At 43.6% G+C, this 20,931-nt stretch overlaps 1 protein-coding gene across 6 annotated transcripts in view; it reads left to right on the top strand.

Moving 5' to 3' along the window:
• The window catches only part of LDLRAD4 (low density lipoprotein receptor class A domain containing 4), a 246,397-nt gene extending 238,331 nt beyond the window's left edge, over positions 1 to 8,066 (top strand). For 4 of the 6 annotated variants that reach the window (XM_061996118.1, XM_061996123.1, XM_061996121.1 and 1 more), the window contains 2 exons: positions 5,084 to 5,137; positions 6,396 to 8,066. In XM_061996118.1, the coding sequence (XP_061852102.1) occupies positions 5,084 to 5,137; positions 6,396 to 6,938 (597 nt within the window). In that variant the 3' untranslated portion in view covers positions 6,939 to 8,066. The remainder of the gene's footprint in view (positions 1 to 5,083; positions 5,138 to 6,395) is intronic. The other 2 variants (XM_061996120.1, XM_061996122.1) reach the window with 1 other exon arrangement.
• Positions 8,067 to 20,931: the final 12,865 nt, after the last annotated feature.

The raw sequence follows: 20,931 nt of genomic DNA, 5'->3' as shown, positions 1-20,931 counted from the left end.
CCCCGTACTAGCTACTGTGAAGAAAATTAACTTTATCCTAGCCACAACAACCACAGGACTGCTTTTATTTCATAACCATTGAGGAATTTTTCTTTCTCAGTGTGAATTTTTACCTGCAATTTATCCCAAGTTAAAGGTTCATCTGGTAATTTTTTTTCCTACTGTCTGTCAATTGCAGATACTATAGGAAGCACAGTGCTTAAAAATGGCCTCAAAAAGTCATCTTCCTAAACTGTGTTGTTCTAGAGACTGTTAATCTTTTTGAAATAGAAATTAGGTAAATTATCTTAGGTTATTCAGCTCTAAATATTGAGTTAAATGGTAATCACCATAAGATAATGAAACAATTTTGTTGAAAGATTTATTAAGTGATGTTATTATTTCAAAATCTAATGGCAAAATTAATGTCTGGAAATTGTTGCAAAACCCAGGAGTGGCTAAGGTCAGCAAAAAGCATAGCTGGATCACTAAGATTTTTCTTGCTTTGGCATTATTTGTAGCAGTTAAGATTTGCTGTGGAGACTTGTTCTTCAAAGAGAGTCCAGCTGAGGGCTACCAAGATGATCAGGAGACTGGAACGTCTTTCTTAGGAAAAGCTGTGGGAACTGGGGCTTTTCAGCCTGGAGGATACTGAAGGGAGACAACATCAACACTTATAAATACCAAAAAGGTGGATATCAAGAGAATGGGGTGATCTTTTTTTTTATGTAGTGTCCAGTACCAGAACTCTAGGGGTAGTGAACATAAGCTGGAGCACAAGAAGTTCCACTTAAACACAAGGAGAGACTTCTTTCCTGTGAGGGTGAGGGAGCCCTGGCACATGCTGCCCAAGGAGGATGTGGAATCTCCTCTGGAGGTTTCCAAAGCCACCTGGACACGTTCCTGAGTGACCTGATCTAGGTGAACCTGCTTTGGGAGGGGCGTTGGACAGGATGATTGCTAGAGGTCCCTTCCAGCTCATTCTGTGATTCATTCCAAAACCTAAGAATGTTAAGAATTAATGGAATCTAGGGAATGAATGCACAAGTTTTCTGTTACTTTTAAGAATTAAAGCTCACACCTTTAGTCTCTTTAAGAAGCAGCAAGTTGAAATGGCTGGCTATTGAGAACCTACAAAAAGCAGTTAAATCAAATGTATTGCCTTCAGAGTCAGCCTCAGTTGCACATACGTGAGAGCTGCTTGTGCAAAGCCATGGGCCTCTGGCATGAGGGGCTGCCAGTGCTGATCTGGGTGCTGGGAAGCACCTGTGGGTATGGTGCCCAGCAATGCAGCTTTGTACAGCACTGGGGCTGTGAGCTCCTGCTGGGCCTGGCAGCTGGTGAGCTCTCAGGCCCAGACCTGCTGCCTGTGCTTCTGCTCACAAGATGAGAAATGGGATGAAAAGCACTGAATGAAAAGAAGTCAAAAAGAGTTTTTTGTTATTAGGCCAATCTATCATTGTGTATTTTGGATAGTAGAGAGAGAAACAATGTGAGGGAGTATAAATACAAATAGTGTCATTTCTTAAATTTTCACTGTAAGTAGAGGGCATGTTATTTCTTACCTCTGCATCTTGGGAGTAAGAAGAAGTCATGGAGATGTTTTCCTTCTGCAACACTGAGGTTTTCTCTTTCTTCTTCTCTCAGCACCTTGCCATCAGCCTAAGAGCAATAGAGTAGGTGAGCACCAACCCACCTACCCCATTGCTTGGGGTTATGTTTTATCTTCCCAGTGCAGAGGAGGGAGGATTTCCCTGATACAGACACTTGAGAAAGGTAGTTGGTAGGTCTTCTGTGGTGGATGCAGTGGTTTCAGAAGGGCAGAATGACTGAAAGGACCAACATTGGAAAGATGGGGCAGGCACTTGTTTGGATGAAGTCCTCCCAGACAGATGCCACCTTTTGTAGAGGAGATGAGGTTTATCTATAGAAGGTAAAGTGCAAAAAAATCCCATGGCATTTCACAGAATGGTGGGGGTTGGAAGGGACCTTTAGAGATCATCAAGTCCAACTCCCTACTAAAGCAGGTTCACCTTGATCAGGTCACACAGAAACATCCAAATGAGTTTTGAAAACCTCCAGAAAAGGAGACTACACACCCTCCCTGGGCAGCCTGTGCCAGGGCTCCCTCACTCTCACAAGAAAGAAGAAATATATTCTATATAAAAGGAAAAGGAATAGCTAGTGCTTGAGATTGAGCATAAATTATTTTCCTGTTCTATCCTTAAAAATGTAAACCCCCTAGAGCCATTCATAATTAGGCTCTGGCATGATGTTCATTGTATTTTTCTATCTCTCCTTCTCTCTGTACCCTTCTTCCCATGTTGTCATACTGCTCTTCTCTTAAAGTTTAGGAAGGCCTCCTACATGTTTGTATTTGTCATTGCAGGTCACTGTAGGATAAGTTGATTTGCTAGAAGGGTTCAAGGATTCCTCTATAGCTGAGCATAAGAAACCCAGTTGTATGTCATCTCCTTCCTATTTTCCTCGCCTCTCTTGCTGTCCATTTTGTAAAAACTATGCACTGCGTAAGGGTGTTGTACTTTTTCTGACATTGGTCCTGTTAGTCTGGGCTTCTTTTGGTGGCGATGAGAGAATCCTGTACTGTGGCACTGGACTGACCATGTATGCATGGTGAGATTGGTTACATGTGGTGTCTGAGCCTGGTGTTTTCCAAGTGTGGTCATGCTGAGCACCTGCTACCCAGCCAACTGCTTGGCTACTTCTGGCTCCTGGGATAGAGATCTTACTAGGTTTTGACTGCTGCCAAATGATTTGTTCAGCCTGCTACTCTCTGCAGAGGAAGCCTTAGGGAGTAACTGCAGGTGGGCTGTAGAACACACTGTCACAGAGATTGTTACACGTCTTTGCATCCTAAGGATCTCACAGCTTTGAGGTTCAGCTGCATCCCAAGCTGTCTACCTCCTCAGCCCAGAGTGGGGAGAGCCTTGGACTCCTTTGATCTCATCATCTTTGTCCAGCTGCCCCAGCACCCTGGTCAAACACGCTCTGTGGGGTCCTGTAGCAACTGCAGTCGCACCAGGCCGGGCCTTTTACTGTGCTGGAGTTCGGGCATCAGCAGTAGAAGTGACGGGCATCTCTGATCAAGTTAGCTGTGTTAGGCATTGGCTGGTGCCAGGTCTGTGTGCCCAGGCTCAGTTCCATCTCAGCACAGGGAGTTTTTTCTCCACATACTGCACGGTCTCCTTTCGCTCTTCTTGCACTCCTGCCTTAGGGGAGATAGGCCTCTGGATGGGAGTCGCCATTTCCACTTCCACACTGGAAACTCTTTTATAAGGGATTTTCAGTAACATGACTGGGGCTGGTGGTAGATTGAATTCCTTTCGGGGTTGGGTTGTTGGTTTTGCCTTTTTTTCCTCTCTTCTGAGCCTGAACACATGAAAGGTGAGACCGAGACACTCGCAAAAAGCATAAAGCTACGCACTGTTGTACTTTTCAGACCACTACGGAGGAATCTGCTGTTGAGCTGTGTGGCCTGTAGGACATAGGCACTTAATTGAGTGCTTCGGCTTTGATGTGTTTTACTTAACAGTTGCAACAGGCTGGCATAACCTGATTGCTGATAACCTGATTGTCTTTAATTGTGCAAGTAGGCCCTCAGATATTTCAAAATGAGAGCATCTGGGTGATGGAGAGGTGGAAAGGAAGATAGATATGAATATGTATGTAGATACATGTAAACATATATATGTATATATATACACAGAGTTCTACAGTTACAATGCCTTCTGTTGCCAAAACCTTACATGGACACTGAAATAGATGAATCTGTGTAAGGTTTGCCTTTTGTATCAGGCTTTTGCAACTGGGGATACTCTAAAATAGAGAAGTTGTACATAATTGCAATTGTCAGCCTCCCTCTGTCTCTGCCCTCTGAAGCTACAGAAGAGAAGTGATTGACCAGCTTTGTTATTCAAAGCATTTCCCTTAACAGCTGAATCCTGTGGGAGATCCCTCTTTCAGCAGCTTTCCTCTGCGGTGGACTCTCCTGACAGCTTTTGGTCTCTGAGTGTCATGATGAACATCTAGTTAGGTCTGTTTTTGTCTGAAATATGTTGAAAGATGCTATGGTGAGAAGAAGTACAGTGAGTTTTGAAAGTAGTCTATACAGAGTAATGCTTCTGGGGACAGTATGCATTTTCCTTGCTGTTCCTGAAATTTCTTATGTCTATAAAATCATAAAACTTGAGTTAGCGCCAAGGAGATAGTCATGACCGTATGACATTTTGATTTTTCTCCTTTTGCACCAAGATTGAAATTATGTGCTTTGGAGTTGCTCTGATGTGTGCTTTTCAGATTCAAAACTTTCCAGTAACATAAAAACGTTGTGGTAATTGCTGCTCCTCTAAGCGCTTAATTGAGAACAAAAATAATGATAAACCCTAAGCTGTTTTCCCTTATTGACGTGTTCTTCTTCACCCTTTTATTCTGCCCTGAGTGCTGGTACAGTGTCAGAGCAGCCTTTCAAGGCATGAGAGAGAAAGTACTTTGTCCTGAGAGAGTAGTGGAGGAAGATAGCAAAGAGGGGAACTGGAGGCCAAAACCCTAGCTGCTTAATTACTGCTTATGGTGGGAATTAGGAAACTGACAGTTTTGACCAGAGTATAATGGGGTTTAGGGGGACCGTCACTTCACTGAGATGACAGACATCAGGTTTCATTGCAAACTGTTTTGGTTCTGTTGTATAATTGAGATCCTGGCTGGAAGGTCAACTTCACCAGCCTTGCTGATGTGGGCTTGGCACTGCTCAGGGGGTGATGGGTACCCCCTGAGTGCATGAGGACTGAAGTGTCTTCCGTTGCTTCTGCATGTTGCCACATACTCACAGCTGCAGCCAGCTTGCTGGTCCTTACAGCCTCTGAGGCTGGATGCTCAGAGTGGCATCTCGGCACCTGCAAAGTAGACCAGGCTTGACTTGCTTGGGTGCAGAGCTGCTGTTTGCTCTAGTTCTGGAGCACTTCTCTCTAGGTGGAGACAGGAAATCCTTAAAAGCTAACTGCTTCTAAGAGTTGTGGTATTGAGGCAGGGTGGTGATGCGATCTGTTAATTTTTCCTCCTTTTTTTGTTTTCTTCTACATTCCAGGAAGGGTGCTTGTGGCCTTCAGAAAGCTCGGCTTCACGCCAGGGTGCTTCAGAGGTACAGACAGATTTCTTATTATCTTCACTAATGTGCTTTCCTCTTTGCTGTAATTTGTATTTGGCTCCTTTCAAAAATATGCATCTATTCGGTAAATAGGGTTTTTGTGGTGTAGGCCAAGACCCAGGTTAGTATGACTATCTGAGTCTACCTCAGCTCCCATTTCATAAACAGGAGTTTTTCATTAAATGAAGGAAATTCTGCCTACCTGACACCTCGTCTCTATCAGCAGCTCCCTGTATCACAGTAGGCATTCCCAGGTAAGTGGTGGAGGTGTCTTTTGTGGAGTGACTCAGTAATTGGAGCTGGGAGACCAGTTACTCTTTTACCTGATTTTTTTACAACATGTATGTGATCACCAGTGTCTCCCATCTTCCAACTAGAGCAGATCCCTGGTCTATGTGATGTTTTGTGTCTGTATTCCTCCGAGTGGTACAGCCCTCCTGTGACAGACAGCAAAGCTTCCTGGTGATTGACCCTGCATATATGAGGGTTGGACGCTAAAGACCCTGCATGCACCTAACAATGAAACAAGCAGTTTGATAGATCTAGATCTAAGAAGCTGATGTCTAGATCTGAGACCAAGCAAGGAGCAATAGCTCCTCACCAATGTGTCTTGAACTCTTCCTTTTGTGAAGCTTTACCTTCTCCAGGGCTTAATATGCCAGGGACATTTTTTCCACTCACAGTGGAGAAACCTTGTAGATCCTGCCCAGAGGGTGAGTGCTGGCTGAGAGCTGAGGGGGAGGGGGACACCTGATACACTCTGGTAGTGAAGGCGTGAGATATGCCAGGCTTTTACAAAATGTGATGAAATGACCATCAGAGTCCTTTGGTGATGCCGGGTATTACATTAGCTTTGAGTGGGAGGGGGGAGACTCAGACTGCTGCTGAAATGCAGAATCGGGACATTTTTGTAGAACTAGTCAGTTGTCAAAACTGGAGAGGATGCATTTCCTGTGTTCAGAAACAGAATCTTGGCTCTGTGTGTTTCAGTGCCAGAAGGAGCTGTGTGGGGTCTTGGTCTTCCTTCATGGAGCTGTTCTCACGTATCTTGTCTTAGATCCTTCCTGTAACTCCCACCTCTCCTTTTGGCACGCACGCACGCAGGCGTGTGGGAGCACATGTGCACGGTATCTGCCGGCTTTAATCTGTAGAAAAAGCAGCAAAGAGAAGCGTTTCACTTTTGTAGATACAGAGCACCCGCAATGTTTTGCTCAGACTTGGAGTCACCCGTGTCTCTCTCTCCCCGTTGCAGATCATGTACGCTCCGAGGTCCAGGGACAGGTTCACCACCCCGTCTTTTATGCAGCGGGACCGTTTCAGTCGCTTCCAGCCCACTTACCCTTACATGCAGCATGAGATCGACCTTCCTCCCACCATCTCGCTGTCGGACGGGGAGGAGCCGCCGCCATACCAAGGCCCGTGCACCCTGCAGCTCCGGGACCCGGAACAGCAGATGGAGCTCAACCGGGAATCCGTCAGGGCACCGCCCAACCGAACCATTTTTGATAGCGACTTGATAGACATCTCGATGTACAATGGAGGCCCCTGCCCACCGAGCAGCAATTCGGGCATAAGTGCAACCAACTATAGCAGTAATGGAAGGATGGAAGGACCACCCCCGACGTACAGCGAGGTCATGGGGCATTACCCAGGCTCCTCTTTTTTCCATCACCAGCACAGCAACATGCCTCCTTCCTCACAGAGGGGGAGCAGACTTCAGTTTCAGCAGAACAATTCAGAGAGCACAATAGTCCCCAGCAAAGGCCAAGACCGGAAACCGGGAAACCTGGTCTAAGTTAACTCACCCAGGTGCGTTTGAACTGAAGACAAGAGATTCAAGCAGAGTGGTGGAGGAAGACCCCCGTGCTCCGGTGCACAATGTTGTTACATTTCACATGGTACAACCTAGTAAAACCAAACGTGCAAACCAGTTCTTTGTTTCTGATTCCTTTCAGGGGAATTGCATGCTAAGCAGATCGAAAGAAATGCAAACTTCCATTCAGTTTGTCTGTGAGCAGTGTTTCGGGGGGGCGGGGGGGATATATTATTTTTTTTAATAAACTATTTCAATTATTTAATTCTAAAAAGTTAACTTAGCACAGAAATGAGGCTTCTGCAGCCTGTTTTGTACTCACTGAATGGCAGAAGGAAGAAGGTGGTTTTGCTAAATGGGGGAAGAATTGGCCAGTTTACCTTTTTTCTTTTCATTTCCTCTCCAGGGTGTGTTTTTTTTTAATATGAAACAAAATTCCTGTTTTGTGTGCCAAGGTATAAAGTTGAGGACTTAGATGAATGCAAGGAATTAATTTGTGTTGTGATAAATGTGTTTTAAAAAGTTGCACTATCTTAATGTTTTTAAAGAAATATATATGAGGGAACTGTTTTATGTGAAGTTCTTCTATATGTTGTCTTTTCACCTGTGGATTAATGATAGAGCCCTAGAAGTAATCTGGAGGAGTTTGCCCCCCCTCCCCCTGTGTTTACTAGAAGAAAGGGGACAGGACTTAGCCTAACATCTCTTGACTTCTACAGATCAAGAAATACAGGGACACTTGTCTTTGCAATAATTTGCATTTGAATAACAGTGCGTCAATGAAGTGTCTTGGAGACTTTTGGATGGAAGAAGGCAAATATGAAATCCCAGCATTTTCCATCGCTTAGGATTTAGCTGTTTTGCAGTGTAGACTGCTTTGTTTCGTAAATGGCAAAACAAAATCCCAGATGTGTTATTTTGTATTGATTCTGACTAAGTGCTGCCGTTCTTTTCCTTTTCATAATGCAGTATCACCAGTACTTAACAGTTTTAGAGATTTTTTTTTGTCCTCACTGTAGCCTGAAATGTATTTAGTCACATATCATGACATTATGCAATAAATTGTTTAAAAATGCAAGGTGGGTTTTTTCCCCTGCAATGCTGTTAAAATGCGTGAGACTGTTGTGCTTTTCGCTCTCCCATTTCATCCTTTAGCTACCGAAGTTCATCCTGTTGAAGCAAAGGGGCGTGTGTGGCTATAACTACCCAGTGCCGTTTCCGCAGCAGTGCTGCCGGTGCTCGTGGCAATGGTGACGGCATCTGGGGCATCCCTGGTAGTGACCTCGGAGCACCAGCTGTTCTCACTGCAAACCCTTTTGCTCTGGGCCCTGTTGCAGGAACCCTCCTCTGTGCGTGTCATCCGGCTGACGGCAGCAGGGCTACGCTCATGGGTAAAGATGACTCGCGTTTTAACTCCGTGTCCGTAAGCCCTAGTTTTGTTGTGCTGGGCTTACAGGGTAGCTGGAAAATGTTACCTGCCTGAAAAGTAGCACATGGGGTGTTCCTTCCCTGGCTGTTTCTGCGTGGAAGCACACGCAGCGCTGGCAGGCAGCTGACAAATGGTTGTAGTGGCATCACAAGCACATGATAAAGCACAACTTGCACTTAAAATGCATTTTGGAAATGGACTTAAAAGTAAGAACCTTTAGAATCTTAGCTTGAATAGTTTCTAATATATATACGTGTATGTGTGAGTGTCACAGACCTTTTTCCCTTTGAGATCTTTCACCTTTTTTCCTATGTTGTTGAGCCTTGTGCTTGGCTTTGGGCAGCAGGCGCGGCATGCCCTGAGGGGGGCCATACCTTGAGGGGGGCCGTACCCTGGCGCCTGGTCCTGCGGCCAGAGGCTGGATTTCTGCAGGACTCATGTACACTGGGGGCTCTGAGAGCTGACGTGCATCTTTGATCTATGCAGAGTTTTAATGCCAAAACAGTATGTGTGTCTGCGTGTGTGTTTTAATGGGCCTTGGTGTAGATTGTTTTCTTCATAACGCAATTTGGTTTTATTCTATCTTAGACCATGCTTGTGTAACTGTTAGTCTGAATATGCAGCCTCGTATGGCTCTGTAATTTTTTTTTCTAGTCTGAGTCATGCTGGTAATGCAGAGTAAAACTGCTTTTTAATTTATGTGTTATTTGAAGACCAGACTCGCAGGACAGGTGTTTAGGAGATGACTAGGTGGCTGCCAGTCAGCTAGGGCTTGTGTCACGTCTGATTCTTGGGAGTAAAAGCTATGAAATCAGATTTTTGCAAACAACCTATGAACATAATTCTTACTTTTAAAAAAACCCCAAACAAACAACAAAAATCAAACCACAAACAGAAGACAAAACCGGAAGATGTTGGGTTGAGTCTTCAGTGTCTTTTGTTCTTTAGAAGTGAGCCTTTAAGTCAGAGAATGTGTGTGCCTACATAGACACCGTGCTGTTGCCTAAAATGAGGATTATTTAGCCAAGAAGCCTTTAGGTGAGAATAGCTGGAACTCACTTGTCATGGCAGAGCACACCTGGACTAGGCCCTGGGCTTGGACCAGTAGAGTACCAAGATTTTCCCATGCATAGATCTCAGCAAAGTGAGCCTTGAAGTTACCTTCAGTCACCTCTTGGGAACGTGCTTTCTTTGAGAACAGCCCTTTACCATCTCTGCATGCCAGTGTATTTATGCACTTCCCATTAACGATGCCCGGTATGATGTGTGCACTGTAGTCTCTTAGTTTTTATTGGCTGAGGAAATTTTTCTTTGTATAAGAAACGTAACCTGTTCCAGTTCTGCAGAAAAGATTTGTTTAAAAAGAACTTAGTATTTGCTTACCAAATGGTTCTATTTCCTCCTGTATCTTTGCCTTCTCATTGTGTTCTGCTGTCCAGAGCTAATGTGCAGCCTGTATACCTGTCAGCTCTGGAGGCACAGTCACCTGTTGCCTGCTGTAGATGAGCTTACAATCTTGTCACTTTTGTTTCAGGACCCCTGATAGGAGGAAATATGGTACTTTCTGATGAATATTAATGATCTCTGACGGGGACTATCCAGCAGTGTGTCTTTTGTCGCAGTGGGAGAGAATATGCCCTTGCTAATGGGATAGAATGCTGAAAGAAGGAACGTCAGAATATTAATCTGAATATCAGAACTATTAATCCTTACAGGGTTAGAAATTGGCAATCTCTGAAGACAGGTAATTCTGTGAAGCATTTATGGAAAACTCCCTTTGAAAGTGTCCGGAACTAATAAATTGTATTCCACGGCCACTCAAATGAAGCTTTGTAAATGACAAAAGATTTCTGGAAACAATAATCATGTAGATGGCACCCCTGTAGTGGTGTTTTGGTTTATGTGTACCATGCATAGAACCCACGTGATAGGTGTGTGGAGTTTTCTATGTGGATGGATCATAGTAGCATGAATTCTGGTTGCATCTCCTGACCTTTTCCCAGTATTCCCAAAATTCAGTTTGAGGATGTCCCCACTTAGAAATTTTCAAGTTAAAAGATTTTTAGTTTTAAATGTACCTTTAAGAAATAAGGCATTATGACCCCTGTCTTACTGCAAAGATTACTTTTTCCCTTACAAAGCTTGGCATGACTCCTTTCTTGATGCTAAATATGCCCTGGCTTTGGTGTTTCCTGCGGTGTTGAAAGGATTGAAAAGGCAGGAGATTTAGCAACAGAAAAAAGGCTCCTCTCCCAGTCTCCTGAGGAGACACTCCCTTAGCTCTTAATTCTGGATGTACGCTTAGCCTGGCTGTGGTTGGGTTCATCTTGGTGGCGTACAAGCAGGCCCTGTGTTTATGAGGCTGCTTAAAAGATGTGAAGGCGAGTGCCCAGGCAATGTGCAGAGCAGCGTGCAGGTCCTGCTCCTGCAGCGCATGGCACAGGCAGAATCCACCGCACTTCGCGTAATGGGTTGTTTTTGTCAGGGAGGACCTCCTGAAGCTACTCCTGGTCTTGTCACGGGTGAACTCTGCACTTAACCCAGTATCAGGCCAATGTGGCTTTATTACAGAGTGCATTTTCCTTTTTAAGTGTGAAAACTCAGGTGCATGCCCTGTGCGCAAGTTCTTGAGAGCGAAGAAAGTATTTACATTCCTGCAGTTGTGGGATCTGCAGGAACCACGTGTCAAACTGTGTTTCATTTGGCTTTTTACTGTTGCTTGCCCACTTCTCCCACCAATTTGTCCCAGCTGGAAGCTGCTTCTGTTATCACAAATGTCTGAGTTTTTGTTGCAGAAATGTAAAGAAGCGTCACTGAGAGATTTTATCTTTTATTTCTTCTGTGAGTGTGGTTCAGGGAAAGACAAGAAGTGAAATGACATTGTTTCTGAAAGAGTGCACTTTCTTTGCGATAGAGGAGAAAGCCTTTTGCTGCTGGAGAGTCCCTTGTGTAGGCTGTCTGAAACAGTGTTTCCTGCAGTGGCCATTTCTAGCTCTTGACAGGTAGCGAGGTATTGGACGTTAAACCTGACACTCTGCTCTGTGAGGAATGTTTGAATGGTTTGGAAGAGGTTGAGTACAACCATTTTTTTGTCTCTGAGGCCTGAACGCTCATGGTAACTAAGGTAACCTGATTTCAAAGGCAAAGAGAAAGAAAATAGTATACCAGTGACAACGGATACGTTCCAAAATTGTTCTTTGCTGTTTTTTTTCCTTTTCTGTTTTTTCATTCCCTCGAGGAGAATCAGTAAGCTTGCTGGTACACTTGAAGATTCTGAGGATTGTTCACAAATTCTCTCTGGCCATTGCTGTTGAGTCCTGTCTGTGCACCTGTATGTGTATACATGCCTGCATGCAAACCTGTGCCTGTAGCCTACCCCTTGATTATCTATATATTAGTAATTATTCCATAATCACCTTCCTGAAGTGCTAAATTACTATATTGTTCTCTCAGGAACAATGATGGGTCATTTGTCAAACAGCTAGAGGCATGAGGAATATTTGCTTCTCAGTCCTGTAAGTGTTGTGGCCCTGTTCTTATCAGTAGGGGAGCTTGCTGTGCAAATCCTTGCCTGAGACCCGGTGCGCTACTGCATCCTCTATCCAACAGCATCCTCTCCCCTTTTGGGTGAGCCTTCAAAGATCTGAGTGCTTTTGGGATGACCCTCATTTAGAACCCCATGAATTGATAAACAAGGAAGGAAATTTATTTTGTGTACTCAAAGTCCCAGAAGCATGTTTTTTCAAACCTGTCTGGTGCAGAGAGCCAAGTGATCTGTTTGTACAGTGGTTTCAGATGAAGGCTGGCTTTTCATTACATCCTTGCTTTTTAGGTAAAGGCTAATGGCAGATAATTTAATTACACATACCTGGTCATTTCCCACACTGTATTCCCTGCTTGCAACCAGTGCAAGTACAACTTTTCTTCTAAATTAGTTCCAAATGTATCAAATATTTAAATCCCTGGAAAGAGGCACCCTTGCTGAATTGCCTGAGACCCGTTGGGGCCTTGTAGAGCATGGAAAAGTCTGTTGTGAGTTTGTGTTGAACTTACAGAGGTATACTGTTCAAAGACTCTGTTTTGTATGTTTCATTAGGGAGTTGAAGTTTAAAGTTTTGAGAGTAGCCCAGCTGAAAATGTTGTTTGGTAAGATTTATTTTGTTTTAATACTTAATATATTGTTTTCCAGTCTGTGCTTATTAATCAGGGGTGTAAATTAGCTTTCGACTCACTTCCAATAGCCATTCCTGTGCTGGCAAAAGTCTCATTGGGCGCACTTGCACCAGCAGAAAAAGAGTGACTTTTTTGGTATGGCTCTGCTTGGGGAGTTAGCAGAAACTGCATGACTTAAGTTCAGTCTCCAGAACCACATCAGACTTGCACTGCCTCTCCCCAGCAAACTCAAATGTAGGTGATGGCTGTGTTTCTATGAGGTGCTTTACCACACTACTAAGTCCCACAGACACGCAGTGAAGTCTACCGGTGTTTCCTTGGAATCAAAACTGTCGGCATTAAATGTCTTTCAGAGCCGCTAATGCCGTTGCTGTAGCCACTCACGACATTTCTCCTGCAGTTGAAAGGGAAAACCAAGCACGACTTCATACTGAGAAGTGTTGCAAACTCTCCTGGCCCTTACTTCTGCCTTGCTGTCATCTCTTCCATTTTTAGACTGAACACAAGCAACCTGGATATTGCTGGCATCGCTTTCCTGCTATAAAAGAGCTTACCTTTTTGTGTTGGTTAACAATAAAGGATCAAACTGTAACCTAGATACTTCCCCTTTCCCCACGACAGCTGTGTGATTTACTGACAGAAATGACTGTCATTTCCTTGCTGTATTGCTGCTGCTGGTTTAAATGGTTTGGTGCTTTCTGGAACAACATGGTGTGCGTAGGATCTCGTGGGTGACAAAGCTGTCTCTTCTTCCATCCTCTCCTTGGTTTGTGCTTGTCTGTCTGCTGTGGTAGGTTTATTAATGAATTATATGCATCCATATTCGATATAATTTTGAGGAGGTTTGCATGTCGGTAGTTTGTAAGCAATTAAGGTGCCTCATGTTCAGGTCTGAGCAGATAGGAGTCCCCTTGCACTCGAGAGGGCCGGATCCAGAGCCCAGTGAAGTCGGCAGAGAGACTTTCCGACTTCAAGGGGCTTTGGATCAGGCCTTATGCTTCCACCTTTGTTGTGCCTCACTTAAAACGGTGCTTTTTCAGTTGTCTCTCTTTTTTTCTGGGTTGTTTGTTGGTTTTTTTGTTTCCTTTGTATGGTGCTGTGTATAACTTGAATATATTATGCACATATCCTACCCAATGGGTAGAAAAAACAAACATACAAAAAACAAACGGATGTTGTTAATACTGTAAGATAATGTATAGATGATACCAATTTTAACACACACAAACACACACACAAAAGGCACAGACGTTGTGTGAATGCCAACTTCTGTGCCTGGTCCTTTTTTGTAGGAAAATTTGCAAATGAATGCATACAAATGACAGAAAGTCTATGTATTTTATTTTCCTATTAAATATCAATATAATATCATAAGGGAAAAAATTGAACAAATCCTTTTTGAGAAGCCTGTGTATAGCTACGGGTATAGGATGCATCTTTGCTGTGAAGATTTGTACTTTTTTGTTTAAAATGTGTCACTTTAAGATAAAGGGGAAAAAAAACCCCCACAAAACAAACAAAACCCCCACAGATAAAACCTTGCAGCTAGATGCTTCTCCTATTGGTTGTTGCCTCGCTATTGCAGAGTTGGATCAGTATTATTTTCTACTTCTCCAGCAGATACGTTATTTATTATTATCCTTGATTGCCTCGTATCATTTTCCTTTTTTTTTAACTTAGAAATGGGCTAAAACCTTTTGAATCTCTTTATCCCCATCCTAGATTTGATGTGAAGCTCAGACAAGTGAGAGCAGGCCAAAACCTTCCCTGAATAATCAGACCTGGGCCGATGAGAGTTTAGTGACAGCAGCCAGCCCTTGCTCTGTACCCACTCCTGGTAACGTTATCCTGCTACTGCAGACGGTCTCGAGGCTTGGTGTGTGGCTGGGGCTCACTGCTGAACCTGTGCAGCTGCAGGGGAGCAAGACTTACGGGAATGCAGGCAAGAAATGCCGCAGTTGGTAGTAACCTGAGTGCAGGGTTTGAGGGTGAGCTTTGAGTTGGCAGCACTGCTGCTGTGTTGGCCTCTGGCAGCAGTGGCTTAACCGAAGTTCATATTTAAGATGGTGGATAAATGACTAAACCTGTTCAGACCTAACACGGGAAGAGATGTGAAAAGTAGTAGTTCAGCACTTGAGCTCTCTCTCTGCTGGGCTCCCTGGTCAATTTGGTTCTCTCCTGGAGTCTCCCTTGGCATGTGTGGCTTCCCATCCCCTTGCCCCCACGGGCTCTTCAGTAAAGCAAATACCTCAGGAAAACTCAGCATTAAGTTCTAGTGTAGAGACTTGCAGATGCTTTACTTATTTTTCTAAACTGTTTCTTCTAATTATCCCAGGATGGTAGGTAATAGAAAAGTTTATCGGTCCGAGACAGACTAGTTCTCTCACAGATGGATACCGACTAACCTTTCATAGAAACTCATGTCTCTGTGTAGCTTTTTTATACTTGTTGGGCTTTAGGTACAGATGTGAGGTAGCAATGTGCTGGAATACGTCTGAGAGGGGGTTTTTGTGTGTTTTTTTGGATGAATAGCTAAACACCAGGCTAAAACTCAGGGGGCCTTTTCTCGTGGCCCGGCGAAGTCAACGGTGAGGCTTCCTCTGGTTTGGGTGGGTGTTCAATCCAGCCCATCACGCTTGAGAGTGGTGCCTTGGAGCACAATCCTTCACGACTATCCACCTGAAACTTCAACTACACATTTGTCTGTAAATATCTTTTTAGAAGCCCTCACAGGATTCCTGAATATCAATCATGGTTAGTTTGGATTTCTTCTTTATTTTAAAAGATGTGTGCAAGTTTTTTATGGCCAGTTCTGCATCATGAAGCCCTGACAGATAGCCCGTATCCATCCCTCTATGAGCTGTTTCATCAGTAGGCGTGTACTTACATAGGGAGAGGCGTGTATGTAATGACTGTCATTTGTTAACTCAGTTATCATTTGTCAGAGAGTTATTGTTCAGGAAGTACACCTTACTGGGCCACCTCCACGTTTCTGATTGCACTGAAGTACCACTTCTGTGCATGGAAAGGAACACAGACAAAAAAACCCCAGGCCTTGACTAGGAAAACTGTACAGAGCAAACCTCCTGCAGGAGTGATCTAGGGTAGGATTTATTGAAACAAAACTTGCATATTGAGTGGACCAAACGTGAGTATGTCTCCTTTTAGAGGCACTAACTTGCTTTGAATCTGCGTTGGAGAGATCACACTATCTATCAAGTGTGTTCACAGCTGAATTCATGCTTTTCCATTTACCACAAAGCACAGCAGGCAGCCAAGATTTTAAAAGAAGTATAGGCAGAAGTTAGGAGAGACTCAGACATCATAGACCTGGACAGCAAAAATAATAACAATTTTTGAAATTCACTTTAATATTCTTTAACAAAGCTTTTCTACTTCTAGTACAAAGACTGCATAAGCATTGATAGGGGTTTTATCTTTGTATAGCTCTCAACTGCCCGATGCTGCTGTGCTCAGAGCGTCTCACCGTGGTATGTAATCAGCCAGGCTGTTACACTTAAGATTAGCCATCAAATGCCTGTTTTTGGAGCGTTGACCCTTTCTTTGTTGTTTCTTGGTAGTTATTTTACACTATAAAATGCTTTATTGCTGTATGGATTTTTTTTTTTGTATTTCCAACATTGTGGCTTTCAAGGTGATGTTTTCAACACATCTCTTATTTTCATCCATTTTGTTTCAAGCTATTGTGAAATATGTACAGCACTATCAACAATATTTAATCTTTCTTTTAAATTTTATTGTTGTAACAACAGAGCTATTAAAAACAGTCTTTTTACAACTGTATTGGAATTTCTCAATAGCTGTTCATATGATGCAATGACAAACCTGGCTTGCATTTTTGTTTTGTTTTATTTCCTTTTAACACGATTAATTTGTTGCTTGTTTTCCACTGTAACTCCCAGTTATATACAGGAAAAGATTTCAACTGTTGTGTATCTGACTCTTTTAATTGAGCAAATGGTGATGTCCTAGTTTTTAGACCTAAGGTCTGTTTATTGCAATACTTTTAAAGGAAGATGTTGCTCTAAGTGCTGTTGTTAGTTTTAAATACAGATTTTATGCTTGTTCTTAATATGCTGTGGTTAAACCATAGCACAAAATTATTAAAAATCATGAAATGCGTTTGTCTCTTGTTGATTTTATTTTCTCTTTGAAGGGGAACACAAATCCAAACCAAACAAAGGTGAAACCCCAGAGGGGCCTCCTTCCATGAAACAAGTACTTGTCTTTTTCTGGTTTGGTGCTGGTGACGCGGTAGCTGAACCCAAGGAGTGAGAGTGTGGATTCAGTCCTTGAAGCATACGGGAAGGCCCTTGTAAATGGATGTCTGATTTTTCTGTCAGCATCATGACCCTCGACTGCTGGTCATTGACACTGGGATGATTTTTCTGCCCTACCTCTCTGCTGTGGGCTGGGCCATAATCAGGAGACAGCTGTGTCACATCACCTACCTGTGGCCTCCCGTCATTCAGACTAGGCACTTAATTTAAGCCAATTGTTAAATTCAGTGCCTTCAAGATAGCAACCAGCCTCAATCCCATTTAAAGCACTGGGTGCTGATGACTGCCTCAGCCTGGTGCTGTCTGACCAGCTGGTGCATAAGCAGCGGCCCCAAATCACTGAGTCACAAAAATTGGTTAAAAAATGAACATACGAGAAGATGTGGCTCAGAGGAGGTGGAAGAAGAACCTGGTTTAAGAAACCCAGGACATGCTTTGGCCAATGTCTAAAACGAGCAGTTGTTGTGATCCAGTATGGGAAGAAAAGAGGGATAATAGAATTAGTAAGAAACCAGACAAAAGGGTCCCATGAAAGACACTTGTCTTTGGTAATACAGTTCTTTGCAAGGTAGATCAAACTATGCCTGGCTGATACCTGTCACTTTGCTATACCAGAGCTTAACAAAACTAGAAAAGGTAGTTTTACAGAGCAGTTAATTTTGGTTTATATAAAAGTGTAAAGTGAGGTTAAATTTATCATGACTAATAGTGAAATAATTATCTTGTGTTATATTTTGTACCTGTGCATGCTGGAGCCTGATCTCTCTCTGTTGTTGAGATGCAATACTTGAAGGAAGGTAGTCCTTCAAACCTGAGGCTTTCTCACAGGTCTTTTCAAGAAAGAGAGGTCTGCTGCAGGAGCCACAGTCCCAGCCCATTTCTGACACCTTCCTTACAGAGCAGCCTCAGATAGGAACCAGGAGGTGTTCCCCTTGCTGCTGTTCTTTTCAAATGGCTTGGTTCTTTCAAAGTTACAATACTTATTTTTGGCTCAGAGGTAACCTTTTCTTTTCTATAACCACCCCGGGTTAACTTTGCTCCATCTACAGCATTTTAATTCTTTTTTAGTACTTGGAAAATCACTAGTTCCTTAGAAGTGCTCCAAATCTCCAAGCTTCTGCTCCTCCTCTACTGTCTGAACCCTAAACTCCCTGGAAACTGCTTTTTTTTTTTTTTTTGAGCCTGCTTTGATCTTTTCCTTAATCTGGTTTTAATTGTATTTATATTTGTTTTATAATATGCCATTCTGTTTGATTGTGTTTTAATATCTCTGCCAATGGTTGAAACTCAGCACTTGGCTATAAATGGGATGTCTCATCTCAGTAGGGTTACTTTTTCCTGTTAAAAGATTAATACAGTGGCTGCTGCGGTCCTGTGAAACCTCTAGGTCTGGCTTGCAGGCTCCCAGCAGTATTGCGTCTCATTACAAACACTCTGTTTTTAACATCCCAAACCCTTTTCTTTCAAAGACCCCTCTGTAATGAGACTTCGTTACTTAGACGAAAATTAATTAGGCTTCTCTCATTATCACTGTTTTGATCAGTTGTGCTTTAAATGAGCTCTAATTAAAATGCACATTTTAAAAACCTTACTGCTGAATCCCGTTCTGATAGCTCGTGTCTACTGCAGTGATGCCCTGCTTTTGTGCATTTTACATTGTGCCACTTTTACAGCAGTCTGGCATTGATTAGGAGAAAAGCTTGCATGGTTTGGGGGTTTTTTTGCTTGTTTTCTACCTTTTTTTCCTTCTTTTTTTTTTTGTTTGCCAGACTGACTGCCAAATGATTGCTCCTCAGAGTGGGGATTAGAGCCCAGATACGGAATTCTTTGCATGTGGTGAAACTGAGGAGCTGAGTTTCTCTGTGTTCCCTATCACCACTAACATTACTTGTCTACAGAATGTTTCAAAACATAAGGGAGGAACTATGTGCTGTACTTGTTACTATTGAACTGCCTGTTTCTGCGCACCTCACATGTTCCAAATTGCCCTTAATACATTATTTAAGTTGGCAGGGCTGCGTGATCTGTCCCACTGATGTCCGTCACCCACTAAGCTGGAGGCAGCTTTGCTGGGATGCCAGTGGACTTATGAACAACAGCTCCAGGGGGACATGTTGAAGGCTTGCTCTCCTTAATGGAGGGACTATCTTATAAACAAGAAGGGGCTTACTGTAAAATATATTGTACCCTTTAAGGGTTTCTGCAGGATCATGGCAGAAAGGTGCTAATAACTGTTTTAAAGACTGAGGAAATGCAAGTGGGGAGGGACACAGCAGGTCTCGCTGCTGCTGTTCTCAGTCCCTCCTCCACCTGCAAGGCCAGGTTTCTCCCCGCTCACTTCTAACACCCACGTGCCCTTGTCTTGTACAGAGCTATTTTTCTGTGTTTGGCTGATAGTTGCTGGGATTTAAGAAAGCAGCCGGAATGCAGTCACCCCTTGTCTAGAGAAAGAGGGCTTCTTTTTCACAGAGGCCAAAATGCCATCCTTGAGCCCCAGAAGCTCTCTTCAGTGCCAACACCAGATCACTCCAGATTAATTTAACATTTGTGGACATCAACAGTGATTGACAGCTGAGTTGAGTGGAAAATTCCGCTTTAATCCTGCTCTGTGTGCCACAGACATGGGCTCAGACAGCTTGACCCACATTTAACCCTGGGTAGCAAGAAATTCTTGGGGGAACAAGGAAAAAAAGTTGTTTTCATCTCATAGCAGTGAGATGTTGAGCTTATTACACGTCCTGTGTCTATGCACACGTGCATAATTGTCCTCTAATGCTGTGAATATTTCATAAGTTGAGCCAAGTTTGCCCTGCTTGCCTTTCCTTGATGAAGAAGCCATGTAAGTAAAATATAAAAGCACAAATGTGCTTGCTTAGCCGTTCGGCAGGGTTTATGGCAACAGCAATATGTATAGGAGCCAGTTCTTTCCTAACAATGGGGTTAGGTTTGTAAGTAAGTGCTATAAAATTTGCTTACAGTTGCAAACTTTATAGCTCTCGGGGAAAAAGATGATTAGCTGGTGGCTTTCACTAATGTTTTGTCAGGAAAAGCCTAACAGGTAAGGCTTGACTGATGGACTGGAAAGCCAGTCTGGTTCCTTTGGCCCCCTTCATTCTGCAGATCAAAGGCACTGATAGTTACCTTCACTGTATTTGTTTTGGGTGGATGCTGGTGCAATATTAGGTGGCACAGCATCTCAGTGAGAGGTACACTGGCATATGTTAAAAGCTCTACGCCTGACTGGTAACCGCATTAGCTACTCAACATGCAGGCCCCTCTGTCATGGTTTTGCCTAGCCAGCAACAAAGCACCAAAACAATCTCTCACTTGGTGCCCCCGTTCACCCCCACCCTCATTAGGAAGGCCCCAGCAAGATGGGAGTTAAAAGATAAGCAAGGTTGTTGTGGATTGAGACAAGGGCAGGGAGGGCTCGCTGCCAATTACGGTTTTGGGCAAAACAGACTCCAGTACTCGACTTAGAGAGGAAAGTAGGAAAGTTTATTCTACTACTTACAAGAAACAGAAGGGAATAAAAGCAAAAAGGGGGTAGGATGATGAGAAAATTACAACCAGCACTTGAAGATCTCCCTCCCCCATCCCTCCTTTCTTCCTGGGCCCAGCTCACTGCTCCCGATATCTCTACCTCCCCCCCTCTCAACGGCTCAGGGGGGCAGGGAATGGGGGATGTGGTCAGTCTCTCACAGATGGGCTCTGCTGCTTCTCTCTGCTCAGAGGAGGACGACTCATGCCATTCTTCCTCTGCTCTGATATAGGGTCCCTCTCACATTACACAGCCTCCTCTGGGCATAGTCACTGCCCCTGATGCGGGGGCTTTTACCAAGTGCAAACAAATCTGCTTCACCAGTTCTCTTCATAGAATGCAGGGGAGTCTCTGCTCCAGCACACCTCATCCTCTCTTCACTCACTGATCTTGGGGTCTGCAGGTCGCTTCTCTCTCTCTCCCAACTCCATGCACCACCACCAGCTGGAAAAGAAGTAGGAGGGACAAAACAAGAAGAAACAGGAAGAAGCCTCCTCTTCTGGCTTCTTCTTAAAAAGTGATCATGGAAGC

The sequence above is a fragment of the Colius striatus genome, chromosome 4, assembly GCF_028858725.1.
Source record: "Colius striatus isolate bColStr4 chromosome 4, bColStr4.1.hap1, whole genome shotgun sequence".
Classification (NCBI taxonomy): domain Eukaryota; kingdom Metazoa; phylum Chordata; class Aves; order Coliiformes; family Coliidae; genus Colius; species Colius striatus.
Note: the sequence above shows the minus strand (reverse complement) of the source record. Positions and strands in the feature narration are given on the sequence as shown.